Here is a 24,454-nt window from a genome sequence, read left to right as displayed (position 1 = left end):
TCCTTAATGGAGCCCTGTTGCTTATGCATCGTTAATCGCCTGGAAAGAGATGTTGTTGTCTTGCCTATATACTGAGTTCTTTGAGGCTTACCGTCCCCAAGTGGGCATTTGAAGGCATAGACGACATTGGTCTCTTTTAAAGCGTTCTGCTTTGTGTCTGGAGAGTTTCTCATGAGTAGGTTGGCCGTTTTCTTGGTTTTATAGTAGATCGTCAATTGTATCTTCTGATTTTTGTCTGTAGGGATAACGTTTCTATTACCAATATCTCTCAGGACCCTTTCCTCCGTTTTATGAGCTGTGGAAAAGAAGTTCCTGTAAAATAGTCTAATAGGGGGTACAGGTGTTGTGTTAGTTGTCTCTTCAGAGGTTGCATGGCATTTCACCTTCCTTCTTATGATGTCTTCAACAAAACCATTGGAGAAGCCGTTGTTGACTAGGACCTGCCCTACCCTACAGAGTTCTTCATCGACTTACTTCCATCCTGAGCTGTGGCTGAGAGCACGGTCGACATAAGCGTTAACGACACTCCTCTTGTACCTGTCTGGGCAGTCACTGTTGGCATTGAGGCACATTCCTATGTTTGTTTCCTTAGTGTAGACTGCGGTGTGGAAACCTCCGCTCCTTTCCATGACTCTTACATCTAGAAAGGGCAGCTTCCCATTCTTCTCCATCTCGTAAATGAAACGCAACACAGAATTCCGCTCAAATGCCTTTTGCAGCTCCTGCAGATGTCAGACATCAGGTACCTGTGTAAAAATGTCGTCAACATACCTGCAGTATATGGCCGGTTTCAAGTTCATATCGACTAAGACCTTTTGTTCGATGGTACCCATGTAGAAGTTCGCAAACAGGACACCTTGGGGAGAACCCATGGCGACCCCATCTACTTGCTTATACATGTGCCCATCCGGGCTCAAGAAGGGTGCCTCTTTAGTACAAGCTTGGAGTAGTTTCCTTAGAATGTTTTCTGGTATGTCAAGAGGAGTACAGGCCGGATCACGACTGTTTCACGTATGAAACCATCGGGATGATAGCGGACAGAGTGTATCGTCGTCCGGGATGATCCCAGACGTGCCTTAGTCGTAGGTTCTCGGACGAACCCTCATCACGTTGTGGATTTGTTCATTTGATATATTATGTTATTGTGATATCTGTGTGTATGTCATTATCACCATTGTTCAAAATATTGACTCTGCCAGTTAGTAATTCTGGAGAGATCAAAATTAAAGTGCAGTGACCTTGCATGCAGGTGGCGAGGGAGCGTCTTCAAGATGGTGTGGCCTGAAATGCTCTTATTCATTATCCTCTACTACTCTATATCCTTCATCTACCGCTTCGCTCTACCAAGTGACTCCCAAAGGTAAAGTTAAGTACAAGACACCACCTGCAATCTAAGGGTTAGTGAACTGGGAGTAGGGTGATAACATTTTCTAATAGATGTAAGTTTATAGAGCTTGTGTTAAAGAAATTAGGGTGAAGAAAAACATTAACTTATAAGAGAGTAATTAAAGCCATTGATCCACTGTCATGAAGCAACATTTATCTCCTTCAGGACATTCACTACAGAGAGCCACTCAACCCAATCTCGTAAGTCATTATGTTACTCATATCTTATCTTACGACCTGGTAAGTGACAGTTTACGCCGGAAAGGACACACGAGATCAGTAGTGGTGAGGAATTGTGGAGATTTAAGTTAAACGATTAGCAAGATAAGTACAGTAAAAAGTGAATGATAATACAAACTTATAGATTTAAGGTTTGTAAGAATATAATGAAAGATTAAAACAAATGACAGATACAGACAAATGTATACTTAATAATAATAATAATAATAATAATAAAATTTTCAGAATTATTAAATGCAGAAGAGATAACGTGAGAAAAGAGTATACTGCATTCGGCCAATTGTCCCATGCCGTGACAACCCTATTTAAATCTACCCCAAACAAACTTACATATTTTTCTAGCTAACGCTTGAATCAGCATAAATCAGTACTCTTGCCTGCTAACATATAACTATGCGACTATATTTTCTAACCAGTATTAACCAAAGTTTTCTCTGATCTTAAGTTTTTTTTAATTGGTATTCACTGTTTTGTTTTATTTTAATTGGAATACGTATAACCATATTAATATCTGCATTCTTACATAGTTTCATCTATTTTTGTACTTAAATTGTCTTTCCTACTCTTTACCTTTCTAAAAATGCAAATTAAGTTTAGTTATCTCTGGTAGTAAACAAAATTCCTAATGCTCAGGATTAATTATATTATAAATCTTTGCAAATTGTCATCAGAATTTGTTCTTTGTTTTAAACAACGGCTGAAATTATGCTGCCTAATCAAAATAGTGTAACGTGGGCACAGTAAGGCTCTCTCTCTCTCTGAAATTCTTAAATCTCAATGTTAATAGAGATTTACATTTAAATCTTAAAAATTTAAATATTTTCAATATTGAAATATTAAGAATTTTTAAATGCTTAAATAAAAATTGAATTTTATTTTTCGAATAGCTAATTTTAAAAACTCTACCAAAAATAAATACCAGTCTTCAGACTGCAGGGGAAAAAAAGTGATATTTCTTGAAGGGTTTGGTGAGCTCCATTCATCTGACATTCACCCATCGACAGACAGCCAGACAGACACTCTTTTATAGATATTGTTTCTCCTAAATGACTCTCATCTGTTCAGTTCCTTTGCTTCAATTTCTCCTATATACATCACGTGTTTCCTACAGTAAACCTAATTATCGATCCGTTCTTCATATTAAATCAACAGAACAACAGAATGTTCCGGTTTGACAATGTTAATTCTTTGCTTTTATCTCAAGCTTCAGGGAGAAAAATGCACGAGTTATCGTTACCTCGACCACTATACAAGCAGTTGATAAGATATTTAAGTTATCCATACAAATTGTTACCTTGTACTTTGCCGATGTCAGTGGAAATATAGGCTTTAAGCTCTCACTTCCTTAGGTATAAAAATTATTTACACATTCTTGAGGCGATTAGATAATCGCCCTTCCTCCGAACAAATGGTCATCCTTTGTTTTAAGTAATCAGCGGAGGATAATAGTACTTCACTATTATATCACTACACTTGTCCAGTTAACTACATGTAACACCTCCCGAGCAATATCCGTCCTTTGGTCACTCCCATACCCCTTCTAATTACCAAATCTCATTAGTTGTTAATGACGTGATTCATTACGACTCTTACTGCCTCTGTCAAAGAATGATCACCAACACCTTTAACATGTTAGTTCTCCTGCATCCCTTTGTTAGTTATCTCTAAATGACTAACTATCCCTAGAATAGTTAGTCATCCCTTTGATGACTACCTTGCACTGCTAATACCTTTTTCTCTCAACCTTTCCATCTCTCTCCTGTTTTCTTAAATATATCCGTGGAGGAGAACGTTCAGAGCATATGCTGGAGAAAAATTATTTATTTAATATATATTTAATTTAAATATAATTATTTAAATAATATTAAATTTAAAAATAATTATTTAAATGATTTGTAATTTAAATATAATTATTTAAATGATATTTAACTTAAATAAAATTATTTAAATTTAATTTTAAAATTTTTAAATAATAATTTATTAAAATTATATATAATTTAAATATATTAATTGAAATTATATTTAATTAAAATTTTAATTAGTTAAATTATATTTACTCCAGCCTATGATCTGAGGGAACTCCTGCAAAGATTTCCTCATTGCTCCGTCTCGTGCGTTCCTGCTACTTATGCCGTACTGCAATCTTGCAGATTTAACCCTGAGCAAAGATCCTCTACTTCACTAGCTAAGGTTGCCTCCATTGTCTTGGATATATGAACCTCCTTCTCTTTCATATATAAAAAAAATCCATGTAAGTGTTCTAAGTGTTGATGTAGATGTTGCATTTGAGGTGCAACATTTATCCAGCTAGAAATTTATACAAATAGCTCTGGACTTTAATTTATTACCAATAAGTCAGCTAGTTAGAATGCATTGTGTTATCGTCCCTTCCTTAGATCTAATTCTCTATACCCTACAATTAGAAAACCATGCATCATTCCTACGTTTTCTAAAATCATTCCTCCCATGTGTGAAGACAGAGAATGAGCACATTTCTAATATCTCTTAATAGGTTGTCTCTTCTAATGACAACATCACTCATACTTGCACCAGGAAAGCGAACAGGCGTTCTATTTTATCAACCCTCTTGCAGAAAGCCTGCTACTTATAACTATCCGAGGTCACCTACAAAGATCATTATTTTACCTTCGTAATGTCAATTTTTCTTTAGACCCTACCTGTCAGACTACCAGCTACCGGTTCCATGCACTCGTTTGGTCGCACACACATACACACACACACACACACACACACACACACACACACACACACACACACACACACACACACAATGCGAGGATACGTGGAGAGCCAAACTATTGGAGGTGGTGACAAGCAACTTTTTAACGCAGCATGTCGGAGAACCCACAAGGATGAGAGGCAATGACGAACCAGCGAGACTCGACCTAGTCTTCACTCTGAACGACTCCGACATAAGAGAAATCGGTTTTGAGGACCCAGTAGGAATGAGCGACCACAGTGTACTGGTGTTTGAGTACTTGATTGAAGAAGGGTTATTGAACTCGAGGAGGGATACCGAAACCAAAAGGTTAGCATACCGAAAGGGAAACTATGAGGGGATAAGAAAATTCCTAACAGATATAGCATGGGAAACAGAGCTCAGGGGAAAGACGGCCCAAGATATGATGGATTACATCACGCAGAAGTGCAAGGACGCAGCAAACAAGTTTGTCCCAGTCCAAAAGGAAAACAGAGAAATGAAGATGAGAAACCCATGGTTTAATCAAAGATGTAGGCTAGCTAAGCAGCAAAGTAAAAGGGCATGGAGAAACTATAGGAATAACAGGACACTGGAGAGCAGAGAAAGATACCAGAATGCCAGGAATGAATATGTCAGGATGAGAAGAGAGGCAGAAAGACAATACGAAAATGACATCGCAAGCAAGGCAAAGACTCAGCCTAAATTGTTGCATAGCCACATTAGGAGAAAAACAACAGTAAAGGAACAGGTTATGAGATTAAGGATAGGGGCGGAAGGATTCACTACAAATGACAAGGAAGTGTGTGAGGAATTGAATAAGAAATTCCAGGAGGTCTTCACCTTAGAACAAGGAGAAATTCCAGAGGTAAGTGAGGGAATAGCTAACCAGGAACCACTGGAAGAGTTTGAGATTACCAGTGGGGAAGTAAGGAAGTGTTTACTAGAGTTGGACGTGACGAAGGCTATAGGCCCAGATGGAATCTCCCCTTGGGTTCTAAAGGAAGGAGCAAGAGAACTGAGCCTACCACTCTCCATAGTGTATAACAAATCACTGGCAACAGGGGAACTGCCAGATATTTGGAAAGCAGCTAACGTAGTCCCGATATACAAGAAAGGGGATAGACAGGAGGCACTGAACTACAGGCCAGTGTCCCTAACCTGCATACCATGCAAGCTGATGGAGAAGATTGTGCGAAAGAAACTAGTGGAGCATCTGGAGCGAAGGAACTTTGTAACACAGCATCAACATGGGTTCAGGGATGGCAGGTCCTGCCTCACAGGGTTACTTGAATTCTACGACCAGGCAACAAAAATAAGGCAAGAAAGAGAAGGGTGGGCAGACTGCATATTTTTGGATTGTCAGAAAGCCTTTGATACAGTGCCACACAAGAGGCTAGTGCGAAAGTTGGAGATGCAGGCTGGAGTGAGAGGGAAGGTACTCCGGTGGATAGAGGAATACCTAAGCAACAGGAGACAACGAGTCTGTGTGAGGGGTGAGGTCTCAGATTGGCGAGACGTCACAAGTGGAGTCCCGCAGGGGTCAGTCCTTGGACCTATACTGTTTCTGGTATATGTAAATGATCTCCCAGAGGGTATAGATTCGTTCCTCTCAATGTTTGCCGACGATGCAAAAATTATGAGGAGGATTGAAACAGAGGATGATAGTAGGAGGCTACAAGATGACCTGGATAGACTGAGTGAATGGTCCAACAAATGGCTGTTGAAGTTCAACCCGAGTAAATGCAAAGTAATGAAACTAGGCAGTGGAAACAGGAGGCCAGGCACAGGATACAGAATAGGAGATGAAGTACTTAATGAAACAGACAGAGAGAAAGATCTAGGAGTTGATATCACACCAAACCTGTCTCCTGAAGCCCACATAAAGAGAATAACGTCTGCGGCATATGCGAGGCTGGCTAACATCAGAACGGCGTTCAGGAACCTGTGTAAGGAATCATTCAGAATCTTGTACACCACATATGTAAGACCAATCCTGGAGTATGCGGCCCCAGCATGGAGCCCGTACCTGGTCAAGCACAAGACGAAGCTGGAAAAAGTCCAAAGGTATGCTACTAGACTAGTCCCAGAACTAAGAGGCATGAGTTATGAGGAAAGGCTACGGGAAATGCACCTCACGACACTGGAAGACAGAAGAGTAAGGGGGGACATGATCACAACCTACAAAATCCTCAGGGGAATCGACCGGGTAAACAAGGATGAACTTTTCAACACTGGTGGGACGCGAACAAGGGGACACAGGTGGAAGCTGAGTACCCAAATGAGCCACAGAGACGTTAGAAAGAACTTTTTCAGTGTCAGAGTAGTTAGCAAATGGAATGCATTAGGAAGTGATGTGGTGGAGGCTGACTCCATTCACAGTTTCAAATGTAGATATGATAGAGCCCAATAGGCTCAGGAATCTGTACACCAGTTGATTGACGGTTGAGAGGCGGGACCTAAGAGCCAGAGCTCAACCCCCGCAAGCACAATTAGGTGAGTACAATTAGGTGAGTACACACACACACACACACACACACACACACACACACACACACACACACACACACACACACACACACACACACACACACACACACTCGCACACACACACACATATTGTGTGTGTGTGTGTGTGTAATCACCTAGTACTCACCTAGTTGTGTTTGCGGGGGTTGAGCTCTGGCTCTTTGGTCCCGCCTCTCAACCGTCAATCAACAGGTGTACAGATTCCTGAGCCTATTGGGCTCTATCATATCTACACTTGAAACTGTGTATGGAGTCAGCCTCCACCACATCACTTCCTAATGCATTCCATTGTGTGTGGAGAGGGCGGTGGTGGTGCGGTTCTCTCTCTCTCTCTCTCTCTCTGTCTCTCTCTCTCTCTGTCTCTCTCTCTCTGTCTCTCTCTCTCTCTGTCTCTCTCTCTCTGTCTCTCTGTCTCTCTCTCTCTCTCTCTCTCTGTCTCTCTCTCTCTCTGTCTCTCTCTCTCTGTCTCTCTCTCTCTCTGTCTCTCTCTCTCTGTCTCTCTGTCTCTCTCTCTCTCTGTCTCTCTCTCTCTGTCTCTCTGTCTCTCTCTCTCTCTCTGTCTCTCTCTCTCTCTGTCTCTCTCTCTCTCTGTCTCTCTCTCTCTCTCTGTCTCTCTCTCTCTGTCTCTCTCTCTCTCTCTCTCTCTCTCTCTCTCTCTCTGTCTCTCTCTCTCTCTCTCTGTCTCTCTCTCTCTCTGTCTCTCTCTCTCTCTGTCTCTCTCTCTCTCTGTCTCTCTCTCTCAGTCTCTCTGTCTCTCTCTCTCTCTCTCTCTCTCTCTCTCTCTCTCTCTCTCTCTCTCTCTCTCTCTCTCTCTCTCTCTCTCTCTCTCTCTCTCTCTCTCTCTCTCTCTCTCTCTCTCTCTCTCTCTCTCTCTCTCTCTCTCTCTCTCTCTCTCTCTCTCTCTCTCTCTCTCTCTCTCTCTCTCTCTCTCTCTCTTATAGGGAATAAATAGCAGGGACACGAACTCGGGGTGACAAACGCAGGAGGACAATCGCGGCAGGAACAAACTCAGAGGATGGGGTGGAACAGGAAGACTGGATGAAGGAATTATTTCAGCAGATGTGGGATGAATTCAGTGCAGGATGGAGGGTAATGAGGGAGACAGTAGCCAACCTGCAGGATGAACTAAGGGCAGCAAAGGAGGAGATAAGATGCCTGAAGGAGACTCCTCGGTAATACCAGACACAAACCGTACCCTCAGGGAGATGGGAATGCTACTGTGGAGGGGACCTCCACAACTCAGCTCACATTTGCTGAAATGCTTAAAAAGAGCCCTGAAGCTAGGTCTGCAGTTAGGGAAGTTGCCATTGAAGTGGCTTCCTCTCAGGAAGCAGCTAGATGTACTAGCCGGCTGATAGAGAGAAACAGAGCAGTAGTAGAAGCAGGCATTAAAGAGCAAACAGGGACCAGCCCAAAGGAGCAGAGAGACAAGGACAAAAACATAGTTACGGAGATCCTTAAAGAGGTAAGGATGGAGGGAACTGACCAAAATGTTGAAAAGGTTTTCAGGCTTGGAAAGTACAACAAGGACAGAGACCGAATGATAAAGGTGGTATTCATGAGCGAAACCACGAAAGAGGAACTGTTAGCAAGGAAGAGCTGTCTAGCAAATGTAGAGAAGTTCAAAAATGTATTCCTGCAGAGGGATATGATAAGGGAAGAGAGAAAGCAGGCAGCAGACACGAGGAAGGAGTGCAGGGAGAGCGAAAGAAATCAGAGAACCACAACCCCGAACCCTACAATCCCAGAGGGGAGTGGGGAACCCTCCTCAAACAGTGCAATAGCCACAGGGAGTGGGGCACCACCCCCACATTCTACCCAACAGACTCCCTACCAGTAGTGGGAAAGGCCCCAATGACTGGCCATTTTGCTTTTTCCCCAATTTGGTCATTGGCGCAGGGGTTTTACAAACTCTTTTCCCCAAGCCGATCATTGGCCCAGGGGTTTTCTCGAATTTTTTCCCCAAGCTGGTCATTGGCGCAGGGGTTTTATGAACTTTTTCTCCAAGCCAGTCATTGGCATATGGGTTTTCTCTAATTTTTTCTCCAAGCTGGTCATTGGCACATGGGTTTTACGAACATTTTTTCCCCAAGCCGGTCATTGGCAAAGGGGTTTTCTCGAATTTTTTCTCGAAGCTGGTCGTTGGCACATGGGTTTTCTCGATTTTTTTTTCAAGCCGGTCATTGTCACATGGGTTTTACGAACTTTTTTCTCCAAACCGGTCATTGGCGCAGGGGTTTTCTCGAATTTTTTCTCCAAGCCGGTCGTTGGCGCAGGGGTTTTACAATTTTTTTTCTCAAAGCCGGTCATTGGCACATGGGTTTCACGAACTTTTTTCTCCAAGCCGGTCATTGGCGCAGGGGTTTTCTCGAATTTTTTTCTCCAAGCCGGTCATTGGCACATGGGTTTTACAAACTTTTTTCCCCATGACGGTCTTTGGCCCCTGCCATTTTCGCTCATGGGGATTAAACGGCCACCTCCAGTCATCCCAAAATTTCGTTGGCTCAGTGACCCTGCACAGGCATGATGAAGGGGATCAAAAAGCCGGTCATTGGCCAGACGGTTTTCTCGAATTTTCTTTCATTGCCGGTCCCATGCACATGCATAGCCAATGGTCAATGACGTCATCGGGTAGCCAGTCTTCAATTTGCCTGGGGGTAGGATTAAAATGCCGGTCCCTGGCGCATCCAAATTCCGTTACCCCGGCGACCTTGCACAGGCATCACTAATGGTCAATGACGTCACCAGCTAGCTAGCCGCTCAGCGTTCCTGCACAGGCACGTTCAAGGGGATTAAAAAGCCGGCCTGTGAGTCGTGTGTTTTGCGTTACAACAGTGGTCCTGAAACCTAATGTAAAATACCATTAACCCTAGTCTATTTTAAATTTCCTCTTTACTTCCAACTATCGTCCATTGCAAAAGGGGAAGCAACACAGAGCATGAGCTATCATGTATCTCTGCGTTCTCCCCTATCAATCATTTATATGAAAACAGTCCCCTGCCAGGCGTGGTGACTTCAATGCGATTTCAGTACTAATCCAATATTGCTTCATAACACATAAATATATATGCACGTACATAAATATATATGCACGTACATAAATATATATGCACGTACATAAATATATATGCACGTACATAAATATATATGCACGTACATAAATATATATGCACATCTCCCATTCACTCTAAAACATGCCTCCCACACCTTGCTGTAGCATATAACAAATCAAAATACTAATTCAGTGTACCTATATAGGAATACTACATTCAGTAAAATCAAGCCTCTCATGTTTTTGAAATAAGGCTTTCTGCAGTTACCTTCTTTTCTGACGTCATCATCCCTAATGCGCTGTAAGACCCCAATGAGCTTCCGGCCAACGTGCTAAATGCGGATCCTCGGAGGTTCACACAGAAGTGCGAACTCTTAATCAGGCTTAATACCTCAACTGTACTCTGTGCTTCACCAGAGTCGATATTCAGCTATATTGGCTTGTATTTTCGCTCATTGCTCATATTTTCTGTTATTTATTTCAAAAACCCTATCAAACCATCCTAACCTAACTTATTATATATAACAAACAAATACATTCTACAGACCAGTTGTTGTTGTTTAGTGACATTGCGAAAAGCGACCTCAGTATAGGGATAAGGTATTGCTGGCCATTAGCATATAAGTGTCAAGGTATTACAGCACCTGACTGTTCAAGTATGTATGACGTCACCAGATGACCAATGGTGCCTACCTACATATGTAGTGTTTTTTATGTTATTAAAAAATGGCTAGACTATCCATCCCCTACCTAACCTAATCAGAGGATTAAGAATATGCATTTTATTCATCCGCAACTATAATCATTCATTATGCAGTGGTAAGTTGAAAACTCAAATAGACACCCAAATGTTGTACTGCAATTTAAGCAGAATCGTACATCTGGCAGCATAGTAGGTGAGCTGAACATCAGAATAAAGGTAACTGCAGAGGTCCTATTGGCCCATACGAGGCAGCTCCTATATATTTCCACCCAATCTCATTCATATACCCTATGCTTAAAACAACCAAGAGATCCCACTTAAAGTATTAGTTTGCAATAATAGTTTTAATAAATAGCTCTTATTCTAGTTTTATACACAACAACAATTATGAAACCTTCATAATTGATTTTGTTCATAGGCTACTCAACTGTTCTCATATCCATCAAATAGCTATCCATATGTCGCACCTCAATTCATCCATCTAGCAACTCAGTAGGATACTAACCACTATATTCATAGGCTAATCATTTCTACGCCTCAAAATAAAATCCTAATCTTGCTACGCAAATCTGCTAACTTGTTTCTAAACCAACGCTCGCAAGTACATTCATATTTACCTACACATACTCCACAGCCTATGCATTCATAGAGAATGCCTAGTTTTTTGCCACCATTTCCCCATTATTCAGATGTAATTTATGCCATACACAGAAAATACAGCATTTACACACCAAATATGTCATTTATGCACAAAATAAATTATTTACACTCAAAATATACCATCACACAAAAAAATATGACATTTACATACAAAATATGTCAGTTGCACACAAAAATATACCATTTACGCAATATTGCATGTACGATCAGAGTATAACATTTACACAGAGTATGGTATTTGCACAAATATATCAAAATGCTTATACATTTAGACATTCAAAAATGCGCTTTCAATAAAATTCCACAATTCCACATATATAATTTTCACAAAATACCCATACATTGTCTCATAAACCAAAATACACTTACACCATTAAGATCTATTTTTTCAGATTACAGAGCTTACACAAAATACACAATTTGCACACAAAAATACAGCTGCACCAGTTCCACTTCAACAAATTTAAAACACAGCTTGCATAAATGCACTATTAGCACAAAAATTATTATAAAACATGGACAATTATTACACAATTTGTGTAATTATTATACATATTTAAACAATTAATACAAGAAAACTTGCTATATAATTACTCAACTTGCACAATGACAATCAATACACAAAGGTATAAATAAACAATTCGTCCATATGCAATTACACAACATGCGCAATTAATACAAAACTTTCACAAATATTACACATCTTTCATAATTATTACACAAATGCATATCTAGCACAAATACATACAATTCATAACTACCCCAAATATGAAAAAACACAACTAGCATAAATACACGATTTACACAAATACAATTGCGACATTTATACAACTTGCTCAAAAATATAATCAATACACTACTTACCAAATATGAACAATACATAACTAGCACATATTCATTAAATACACAACTACGCAATTTCCACAAATACACATACAAAAACATATACAATTAATACATACAACTTGCACAAAACAATAAAAAAAATTATGGAAATATAATCAATACATAATTGCAATAATCATACAACTTATGCAAAATACATAATCTGCACAATTAATACACAAGTATATTAATTGTGCAATATATGTACAAATACAAACACAACCAACTAGGTCAAACAATACACAATTTGCATGATATTTTTCTGGGTATATTTAGGACATTAATTATAATATGCTGAGTTTAACCAACTCCCCAAAAGTCAGAATTTCACATATAAAAATGGTGCATATAACTTCCGATGAGCTCAATATAAAACACATTCTTTTTCCATTAAAATTTCAACATTATTAGTGCTAAACTATTTATCTAACATATGTCCACTGTTTTTAATGTCTTATTAATACCTTCCTTGTTACATCCTCTCCAATCAGACCACCCATATTTATGTATTTATGCAAACCATCTAACAGACTTACTTATTCTAGCCTTAGTTATGTTAGGGCAGGTGGGGTTAGGTGAAGTCAGAATTTTCTATGATAATTTTAGGCAAATTTGCTATATCTTATCAAAATGAATCCTGTTAAAAACTTAAATTCGTCTAAATCTATCAAAAAATATACTTATACTACGCAAATTTGACTAAATTCAACCTAGCAAAAGCTAAACTAATTAAATATGAGCATCCCATATCCTCACATAGAAGCCTATGTCGCCTCTGTCCATACATTACATGAGTCTGCCATATAGCTCGAACCTCAAATAGGAAAATTTACACTATTTCATAAATATGCTAGTTCATTACCCCTAAGATATTATATATGTCCTCCCTACACGACCTCACCTAACCTGACCTAGCATATCTAAACCTAGATTTAGTTCAAGTTTGTGAAATTTAAGCTATGCCACTTAAATTCGAGCTAATTTAAGGCAATTTCCACCAAATATAACCAAATGTTGTGTAGCATAACACTGCCAAACCCCATTTTTACCCACATTTTCTCCTGTTCCATACTACCCTACACAACCTCACCTAACCTAACCTAGCATATCCAAACCTGGATTTGGTGAACGTCAGCGAAATGTAAGCTATCCCACATAAATTCGACCTAATTTAAGACAAATCCCATCAAATATACCCAAATGTTGTGTATCATAGCACAGCCAAAGCCCATTTTTTACCTACATTTTCTCCTATTCCATCCTACCCTGTTGGAAATTTCCAACACTAAATACAACACTGTTGTATTCTCATTAATTATTACTAAATCTACTAATCCTTGTAGTGATTCAAACTAACCAAACGTAGAGTTCACATGTACTAATAATTACATCTGTACAATAAGGCTAGAATTCTTACGTCACCAGATGCCAGTATTGCGTCAGATTCCATTGTAATAAACACATTTATATCCAGTGTGTCTGAGAATTGAATTTGATTCTCTATAAAATAACGGTGTTCTGTGTGATAATTAATTACAGATAAACTGATCCCCAACTAAAGCCAAATAGAGCGTTTATAGTTATAACTGTTATCTAGTAATAAATTTAACGTCACACGTGAATGCCCTGGAGAGACTTTAATTCATCTTCATTGTCCGTTTACCATCGTAAAACGGGCAAATAATAATATTTAACTCCTTTGAATAATAAACCCGTCCTTATCCGAGCATTTCAATCACAACTGTGAGAAATGATAATATCCGTAATAAATAATTTGTGTAGCAAACGTGAGACGCGGAGCGGGGCGGGGAGACGCCAAGTACTTGAGGCGACGCGCTCAGAGAGAGACGCCGTTACCCCAGCCACCAGGGTAGACGCTATCAAGAGCTCCAGAAGAAAGTCACCACTGTGAGGTGTGAAGAACCTTTGCAGACATTCATTTCGCTGGTGTCAGTGTCATTTTACACGACGAGTTGAATTGTCAAGAGATTTAATTTGACATTCGACCAGAACCTGTTAAATTTGGTTCCGTGTAGTTCAACGTGACCGGCCAGTGAAACGCGTCAGCATCTAGGCTAGGCTAAACACCACGTGTTCGTTATTACGAAGCCTGAACCTAGGACGCGAACTTCGGCAAGCCTTAACTTACACAGTGCCCATATTAGCTAAGTACCTTTATCCTTATTTGATTCATCATCTAGGTGGGGGTTTATAGCTGGGTAGCTTGTCGTGACGCAGAGCGACAATAAAAAAACCACAGGTTATTATTTACTTTCATTATTTAATCCAAATTTCTTGAACATAGATGTCTAGCAGCTTAATCTGTTGCTACTGAATATAATTTGATTTGCAGCGTGTGTGAAGAATTCTCCGAGCTGTCATTTCCCGTGTTAATCATCTCCCAGTGTTCCATGACGAGTCCAGGAGAATCAGAGGATGAGTCGTAACTAACTTCTAGGAAATCGTCTTCAAGCTAAGACTCTTTCCGTATTCCTTGAATTCTATTATCTGTATTCCTTTACATGCAGAACATTGTTTCTTTGGATTGACATGTGTTTATTATAATTATCAATTCCCATGTTCTTAATCTATGTTCTTATTGGCGTTAAAGATAATGATTCTCTAAATGATCATAGGATTAGATTATTACATACTGGACTGGTGTACGAACCACACTAGTTCCTGGACGTATTGAGTTCCAGTAATAACCCCCCAATGTAGGTGTTTGAGGCTTTGATTCAGTTAATTATACAGCCCATTAATTATATAAGTGATCATATTCTCTAGTATTTTATCCAAAGTTACTGGTTCATCTAGGAATTTTCTAATGATCATATTTCCTTAGTTTCCCTCTTTACTTTAAAAGCGGGTGGTCCTTCGTAATTGATTTTCATTATATTAAGTTTTAAATAAATCGAGTCAAGCCCCAAATGTCCCACATACCCTATGCAACCTCACCTAACTTAACCTAGCATATCCAAACCCAGATTTGGTTAAAATTGGCAAAATTTAAGCTATTCCCACATAAATTCGACCTAATTTAAGACAAATCCCAACATATATACCCAAATGTTGTGTATCATAGCATCGCCAAAGCCCATTTTTACCTACATTTTCTTCTATTCAATCCTACCCTATGCAACCTTACCTAACCTAGCGTATCCACACATAGATTGGTTAAAGTTGACAAAATTTAAGCTATTCCCACCTAAATTTTACCAACATAAGACAATTTCCACCAAATATAGCCAAATGTTGTGAATCATAGCACTGTCAAAGGCCACTTTTTTTTCGCCAACATTTTCACCTATTTCCATCCTACCCTACACAACCTCACCTAACCTAACCAAGCATATCCAAACCTGGATTTGGTTAAAGTTGGTGAAATTTAATATATGCCACCTAAATTCGACCTAATTTAAGACAATTCCCACCAAATATATCCAAATGTTGTGTATCATAGCATCGCCAAAGCCCATTTTTACCTACATTTTTTCCTATTCCATCCTACCCTACGTATCCTCACCTAACCTATCCTAGCATATCCAAACCTAAATTTGGTTAAAGTCGGCAAAATTTAAGTTATCCCACATAAATTTGACCTAATTTAAGACAATTTCCACCATATATACCCAAAAATGTTTTGTAACATAGCACGGCAAAAGCTCATTTTAGCTGAGTTTTCACCTATTCCAACCTGCCCTAGAGAACCCTACCTAGTGCAGGCGATGAGTCACAATAACCTGGCTGAAGTATGTTGACCAGACCACACACTAGAAGTTGAAGGGACGACGACGTTTCGGTCTGTCCTGGACCATTCTCAAGTCGATTGAGAATGACTTGAGAATGGTCCAGGACGGACCGAAACGTCGTCGTCCCTTCAACTTCTAGTGTGTGGTCTGGTCAACCCTACCCAGACTCACCTGTCATATCCAAAGTTAGATCTGACTAAAGTTGGCCAAATTTATGCCTTTCCCACCTAAATTCAACCTAATTTAAGCCAATATTCACCGAATACTCCCAAATGTTCTGTATCTTAACATAACCAAAGTTCATTTCACCCAAGTTTTCACCGATTCCATCTTACCCTACACAACCTTACCTAACCTGTCCTAGCATATCCCAAGCTAGATTTGATTAAAGTTCGTGAAATTTATGCTTACTCACCTAAATTCAACCTAATTTAAGACAATTTCTACCAAATATACCCAAAATGTTTTGTTACATAACACAGCCAAAGACCATTTTAGCCAAGTTTTCACATATTCGAACCTACCCTACATAGCCTTACCTAACCTTGACCTAGCAGATTTGATTAAAGTTGAGGAAATTTAAGCTTTCGCCACCAAATTGGAGACAATTTCCACCAAATATGCCTAAATGATGTGTAACATAGAACAGTCAAAGCCCATTTTACCCACATTCCATCTAATCAAAATTCATCTAAACCTGGACCTAACCTCTGATAAGACATATACTCAGAGAAGTGATGTTTTTTCGATATGAACCTAAATGCCCGTGCCTAACCTGCAAGAGTCTTAGAGCTTTGTTGAAAATTTTATCTATGTTCTTCGAAAACTGAAGTTTTGGATATGAACTTATCCGCACTGTGCCTAACCAACTAGGCACTTCTTTGTCTAACATTGTAACCATATTCATAGAAAAGTGATGTTTTGGATATGGACCTAACAGCCCCTCTCCTTTAAAACTTGGAATTGTGTTCAATATTGTAGCTATATTGTTGGGTAGGTGTTTTGTTTTTACACATCAACCCAACCGTCCTGGACCTAACCTCCCTTTATCTAACTTCAAATTTATCGTAAATATGGGAGGAACGTGCAACCCAGCCGTCCTGGACCTAACCATCCTTTATCTAACTTCAAATTTATTGTATATATGGGAAGAAAGTGTTGTTTATGCATCAACCCAACCACCCTGGACCTAACCTCTGATACACGGATCTTGGTTCAATATTGCATCATATTCGTAGCATTTTTTCACGTCAATACAACCATCCTCAACCTAACCTCTATTTCCTGGGGAGGGAGGTTAATGGAAAATATGATAATAATGCGAATTTTCTCTACATCAGTTCAACTTAACCATCCTTAACCTAACCTTAGTTAGAAAGGGATATAACTCACTAAAACTATTCTATTACCATTTACCCAATTTTCCTTATCCTAACCCATAACCAGAGGGTTTAGACCCCCCCTTACCTCGAAATTATACTATATATTTAAGGTAGGAATATATTTTCACATATAAACCTAACATTCCTTAATTCAACCCTATACTATAATTTCGAGGTAAGGGGGGGGGGGGGTCTAAACCCTCTGGTTATGGGTTAGGATAAGGAAATTGGGTAAATGGTAATAGAATAGTTTTAGTGAGTTATATCCCTTTCTAATTAAGGTTAGGTTAAGGATGGTTAAGTTGAACTGATGTAGAGAAAATTCCCATTATTATCATATTTTCCATTAACCTCCCTCCCCAGGAAATAGAGGTTAGGTTGAGGATGGTTGTATTGACGTGAAAAAAATGCTACGAATATGATGCAATATTGAACCAAGATCCGTGTATCAGAGGTTAGGTCCAGGGTGATTGGGTTGATGCATAAACAACACTTTCTTCCCATATATACAATAAATTTGAAGTTAGATAAAGGGAGGTTAGGTCCAGGACGGCTGGGTTGCACGTTCCTCTCATATTTATGATAAATTTGAAGTTAGATAAAGAGCGGTTAAGTCCAGGACGGTTGGGTTGATGTGTAAAAACAAAACACCAACCCAACAATATAGCTACAATATTGAACACAATTCCAAGTTTTAAAGGAGAGGGGCTGTTAGGTCCATATCCAAAACATCACTTTTCTATGAATATGGTTACAATGTTAGACAAAGAAGTGCCTAGTAGGTTAGGCACAGTGCGGATAGGTTCATATCCAAAACTTCAGTTTTCGAAGAAAATAGATAAAATATTCAACAAAGCTCCAAGACTTGCAGGTTAGGCACGGGCATTTAGGTTCATATAGAAAAAACATCACTTCTCTGAGTATATGTCGTATCAGAGGTTAGGTCCAGGTTTAGATGGAATTAGATTAGATGGAATGTGGGTAAAATGGGCTTTGACTGTGCTATGTTACACATCATTTAGGCATATTTGGTGGAAATTGTCTCCAATTTGGTGGCAATAGCTTAAATTTCCCCAACTTTAATCAAATCTGCTAGGTCAGGGTTAGGTAAGGCTATGTAGAGTAGGTTGGAATATGTGAAAACTTGGCTAAAATGGTCTTTGGCTGTGTTATGTAACAAAACATTTTGGGTATATTTGGTAGAAATTGTCTTAAATTAGGTTGAATTTAGGTGAGTAAGCATAAATTTCACGAACTTTAATCAAATCTAGCTTGGGATATGCTAGGACAGGTTAGGTAAGGTTGTGTAGGGTAAGATGGAATCGGTGAAAACTTGGGTGAAATGAACTTTGGTTATGTTAAGATACAGAACAATTGGGAATATTCGGTGGAAATTGGCTTAAATTAGGTTGAATTTAGGTGGGAAAGGCATAAATTTTGCCAACTTTAATCAAATCTAACTTTGGATATGACAGGTGAGGCTGGGTAGGGTTCTCTAGGGCAGGTTGGAATAGGTGAAAACTCAGCTAAAATGAGCTTTGACCATACTATGTTACAAAACATTTTTGGGTATATATGGTGGAAATTGTCTTAAATTAGGTCAAATTTATGTGGGATAACTTAAATTTCGCCGACTTTAACCAAATCTAGGTTTGGATATGCTAGGATAGGTTAGGTAAGGATGCATAGGGTAGGATGGAATAGGAAAAAATGTAGGTAAAAATGGGCTTTGGCGATGCTATGATACACAGCATTTGGATATATTTGGTGGGAATTGTCTTAAATTAGGTCGAATTTAGGTGGCATATCTTAAATTTCACCAACTTTAACCAAATCCAGGTTTGGATATGCTTGGTTAAATTAGGTGAGGTTGTGTAGGGTAGGATGGAAATAGGTGAAAATGTTGGCGAAAAAAAAGTGGGCTTTGACAGTGCTATGATACATAACATTTGGCTATATTTGGTGGAAATTGTCTTAAATTAGGTCAAATTTAGGTGGGAATAGCTTAAATTTTGTCAATTTAACCAAATCTATGTGTGGATACGCTAGGTTAGGTAAGGTTGCATAGGGTAGAATTGAATAGAAGAAAATGTAGGTAAAAATGGGCTTTAGCGATGCTATGATACACAACATTTGGGTATATTTGGTGGGATGTGTCTTAAATTAGGTCGAATTTATGTGGGAATAGCTTAAATTTTGCCAACTTTAACCAAATCTGGGTTTGGATATGCTAGGTTAGGTTAGGTGAGGTTGCGTAGGGTAGGATGGAATAGGAGAAAATGTAGGTAAAAAATGGGCTTTGGCTGTGCTATGATACCTAGAGGTTACCTTGAGGTGCTTCCGGGGCTTAGCGTCCCCGCGGCCCGGTCGTCGACCAGGCCTCCTGGTTGCCGGACTGATCAACCAGGCTGTTGGACGCGGCTGCTCGCAGCCTGATGTATGAGTCACAGCCTGGTTGATCAGGTATCCTTTGGAGGTGCTTATCCAGTTCTCTCTTGAACACTGTGAGGGGTCGGCCAGTTATGCCCCTTATGTGTAGTGGAAGCGTGTTGAACAGTCTCGGACCTCTGATGTTGATAGAGTTCTCAGAGTACCAGTTGCACCTCTGTTTTTCAACGGGGGTATTCTGCACATCCTGCCATGTCTTCTGGTCTCATGTGATGTTATTTCTGTGTGCAGGTTTGGGACCAGCCCCTCTAATATTTTCCACGTGTAAATTATTATGTACCTCTCCCGCCTGCGCTCAAGGGAGTACAGTTTTAGGCTCTTTAGTCGGTCCCAATAGTTTAGATGTTTTACTGAGTGGATTCTAGCAGTAAAGGATCTCTGCACGCTCTCCAGGTCAGCAATTTCTCCAGCTTTGAAAGGTGCTGTCATTGTGCAGCAGTACTCTACTCTAGAGAGCACAAGCGTTTTGAAAAGTATCATCATCGGTATAGCATCTCTAGTGTGAAAAGTTCTTGTTATCCAACCTGTCATTTTTCTTGTAGTTGTGACGGCTACTTTATTGTGTTCTTTAAAGGTAAGGTCTTCCGACATGAGTACACCCAGATCCTTTACATTGCCTTTTCGTTCTATGTTATGATTTGCCTGAGTTTTGTACGTGGTTTCCGTTTTTATATTTTCATTTTTTCCATAGCGCATGAGCTGGAACTTATCTTCGTTAAACACCATATTATTTTCTGTAGCCCATAGAAAGACCTGATCTACATCTGACTGGAGGTTCTCCGTGTCCTCTATGTTGCCTACTCTCATAAAGATCCTAGTGTCATCTGCAAAGGATGATACAGTGCTATAGGTTGTGTTCTTGTCTATGTCCGATATGAGGATGAGAAAAAGTACTGGAGCAAGCACAGTACCCTGGGGGACTGAGCTCTTCACGGTTGATAGGCTGGATTTTATTTTGTTGACTATTACACATTGGGTTCTGTTGGTCAGGAAATTGTAGATCCATCTGCCTATTTTTCCGGTAATTCCTTTTGAACGCATTTTATGTGCAATAACACCATGGTCACATTTATCAAAAGCTTTTGCGAAATCTGTGAAAATTACATCCGCGTTATGTTTGTCTTCCATAGCATCTAATGCCATATCATAGTGGTCCAGCAACTGCGACAGGCAAGAGCGCCCTGTTCTGAAACCATGTTGTCCGGGGTTATGGAGTTGCTGTGATTCCATGTATTTTGTGATTTTATTTCTTAGCACTCTCTCAAAATTTTTTATGATGTGCGATGTTAGCGCTATCGGTCTGTAATTTTTTGCCTCTGCCTTATTTCCTCCTTTATGAAATGGTGCTATCTCTGCTGTTTTTAGTATATCAGGAATAACACCAGTATCTAGGCTTTGTCTCCACAGAATGTGGAGGGCCTGCGATAGTGGTTTTTTACAGTTCTTTATGAATATGGAGTTCCAAGAATCCGGGCCTGGTGCAGAGTGCATAGGCATACTGTTTATGGCTTCTTCAAAATCTAGTGGGGATAGGGTGACGTCTGATATATGATTTGATGTTGGTATCGTATCCATGAAAAATTCATTTGGGTTATCAATCTTTAGTGTGTTTAATGGCTCGCTGAAGACAGAGTCGTACTGCGTCCTCAGTAGCTCACTCATTTCTTTGTTGTCATCGGTGAAAGTCCCATCTTCCTTTCGCACGGGCCTGATACTAGATGTGGTTTTTGATCTTGATTTTGCATAGGAGAAAAAATATTTCGGATTTCTTTCTATTTCATTGATGGCCTTTTGCTCTCTTTGCCTCTCCTGGGTTTTGTATGATTCTTGTAGCTTCCGTTCAATTGTTTCTATTTCTCTACCTAACCTTCTTCGCCGTTCTTGAGATAGGGTGCGACTCTCAAGTTGTTCCGCGATTCGTTTTCTTCGCCTATATAGGGAACGACGTTCCCGTTCCAATCTGCATCTCTTCCTCTTTTTTCTTAGAGGTATGCGGTTTGAACATATTTCTAGTGCTACTGAGCTTATTTTTTCCAGGCACTGGTTCAGGTTTGCATTTTCTAGCTGTTCTTCCCAGTTTATTTCTGTGAAGTCCTGGTTTATTTGCTCCCAGTTTATCTGTTTATTATTCAAGTTGAATTTGCTGAAATCTTCTCCACCGGGAATCTGGACTGGTTTTGAAGGTCTACTCCCCATGCTTGTCATAACTTCAATTAAGTTGTGATCTGAGTAACAGGTATTTGTAATCATTATGTTCCTGATCAATTCATCATTATTAGTGAAAATGAGGTCCAGCGTGTTCTCCTTCCTAGTTGGTTCTACTATTTGCTGGTTTAAGGCAAACCTGTCGCTCATCCGTAGCAGGTCATTTGCATGTGCCTGTTCATTTAGGCTACTTCCTGGTATTCTTTCTGATATTACTGTATTAGCCAGGTGCTTCCATTTCAGGTGCCGTAGGTTGAAGTCCCCAAGCAGGATGACGTTCGGAGCTGGATTTGTGAGGTTTTCCAAGCAGTGTTCAATTTTCATTAGTTGGTCTTTAAACTGCTGAGGGTTTGCCTCCGGTGACTTATATACAAGGACAATAACTACATTTAAAATCTCTATTTTGATTATCAGCACTTCCACCATATCATTTGAGGTGTTTAGCAGCTCAGTACAGATGAGTGTGTCTTTGATGTAGAGGCTGACCCCACCCTGAAGCCGGTGTTTCCTATCACATCTGAAAAGATTGTACTCTGAGAACCATATTTCACCATCATGGTAGTCCTTTGTGTGGGTTTCCGTTAGGGCTGCAAACACTGCATTTGCCTCATGAAGGAGACCATCTATAAATTGAACTTTGTTGGTTTTGCGTGTTTTTATACCCTGGATGTTGGCAAATATAAATGATGTTATCGTGTTAGTGGAAGTGTTAGAAGCCTTACTTGGTGTTAATATCTGAGGCTCTGGTAAGGAGGCCACTGTGTTTGCGTCCAGGGTGTGTCGTTTTGGAAGTGATTCGTCCAGTTTTGGTAGTAGGACGGTGTTACGGCCCTCTCGGGTCGCAACCGGGTTCTTACTCTGATGTTGTTAGAGGAAGGGTATCCGGCCTCAAGCCAGTAGTGGCTTTCAAGGGATGTGATCCGTAACGCAAGTAAATTAAAGGGGAAGGGAAATAAAGTAAAAAACTTAATGTAATATAATTATCACCGTCACCAATAAATAAGATATAAACGATTACACGGGGGGGGGGGGTATAAACACTATAATACACGATGTAGTCTTCCTCTGAAGACCCTGGACGTTCACGGTGCCAAGCTCTTGGTGCTCTCGTGGCCTCACGACGAATCCTTCGAGAATCTTGAGTCTACCCCGGCCACAGGCCAGCCAAAACACAGTTCCACTGGGGGCATCGTCGTGGAGGCCGTCAACCACAAGTCCAGCAGATTGCTGGCAGGTTCCAAATCAGCGACGCTGGTTAGGCCACTCCACGAGCGATACTAGGGTCGCGCCCTAGTCAGGAGCCTCGTGTGATACCACAGATCACTCCCCTTTCCACAACACCCCAGTGGTTAAGCGTCTCCACCAGTCAGTCCCGGGTATGACAATCCTTCAACTGCCGCTTCACAGGCAGGGTAACACCACAGTGTTCATCCGGGGGGCGACTCACAGCTGCTGCAGCAAACACTTGGTGACGAGACGGCTGCCTTGGGTAGACTGATCCAAATTCCATTACAGCAGTCCCAGGTCGACTCTGTAATCAGACACATCATCAGTAACAGGGACACACAAAAGCACCTCACTTACAGGCTTAGACACAAACGCTCGACGTATCCATTCCATAGATGGCGTTGCTGTCTAAGCTCCACCTCACCAGAGGTCAGCAGCGGCTGTGTTGTGAGCTGAACAGGACTGGAAACAGGCCCTCGTGGCCAGTACACCTCGTCCTCACCAGGTGTCGTCGTCCATTTGGAGGGGGTTTCGGGAGCTGACCCACAGATGGCGCGGTCGTCACTGCTCCGTGCTCGGACGCTGGATTCGGGTCCGTAACAGATGGGTGTTGTCTGGTGTAGTACCTGTGTGCTTGTTGGTAATTTGAATTCCAGTCTTGTGGGTATCACCGTTCCCCTCTGTAATCCTGTAGTGGTTCCATCTGACTGTTCCCCTCTCTTATATTTACTACTCTGTTTCTGCCTTCCTCTAAAAAATTTCCAGTAGTGTCATATTGATCTTCCCATCTATAACACTCTGTACCTCTCACATGGAATTCCGGACACTGAAGATTGTAGCATTTTTTGTCCCTAATTGAAAATTGACGTAATTTAGGGTGGAAGTATCTACACCCTGTTCCAAAACGGCATGTACCCCTCTCCAACATGTTCCTGCATTTTCGAGGATGCAGAAAATGGCATTTTGCTTCTAATTTTCCATATTTGCATATTCCTTTAGCGTAGAATTTGCAAATGTGTTCCGGTTTTGCGTTTTTCAAGGTATTTATATCTGTGACTGTCTTGTCTACCTCTTTATTGGAGCCATCTCCGTTTTTCGTCCCAATTCCTTCATCTATCCACGCTGTCTCACTGTTGCTCTCATCGTTTATATTATCTGGCTCTGCAATATTGCTGTTATTTCGTACCACAATAGTCTCCTCCTCCACACTACTGCTGCGGTTCTCCAAACTATCTGTTCCTGAGTTTTGGTCGTTATCCAATGTTG

General features: G+C 40.3%; 1 protein-coding gene across 1 annotated transcript in view; it reads left to right on the top strand.

The window, feature by feature from the left end:
- The first annotated feature begins 1,271 nt into the window (after positions 1-1,271).
- LOC138369991 (bestrophin-1-like) overlaps positions 1,272-24,454 on the top strand; it is a 53,258-nt gene continuing 30,075 nt past the window's right edge. The window contains exon 1 of the mRNA XM_069333758.1: positions 1,272-1,360. Within this exon, the coding sequence (XP_069189859.1) occupies positions 1,272-1,360 (89 nt within the window). The remainder of the gene's footprint in view (positions 1,361-24,454) is intronic.

The sequence above is a fragment of the Procambarus clarkii genome, chromosome 30 (assembly GCF_040958095.1).
Source record: "Procambarus clarkii isolate CNS0578487 chromosome 30, FALCON_Pclarkii_2.0, whole genome shotgun sequence".
Lineage (NCBI taxonomy): Eukaryota > Metazoa > Arthropoda > Malacostraca > Decapoda > Cambaridae > Procambarus > Procambarus clarkii.
The sequence above is the reverse complement of the archived record's forward strand: the minus strand, read 5'-3'. Positions and strand labels throughout refer to the sequence as shown.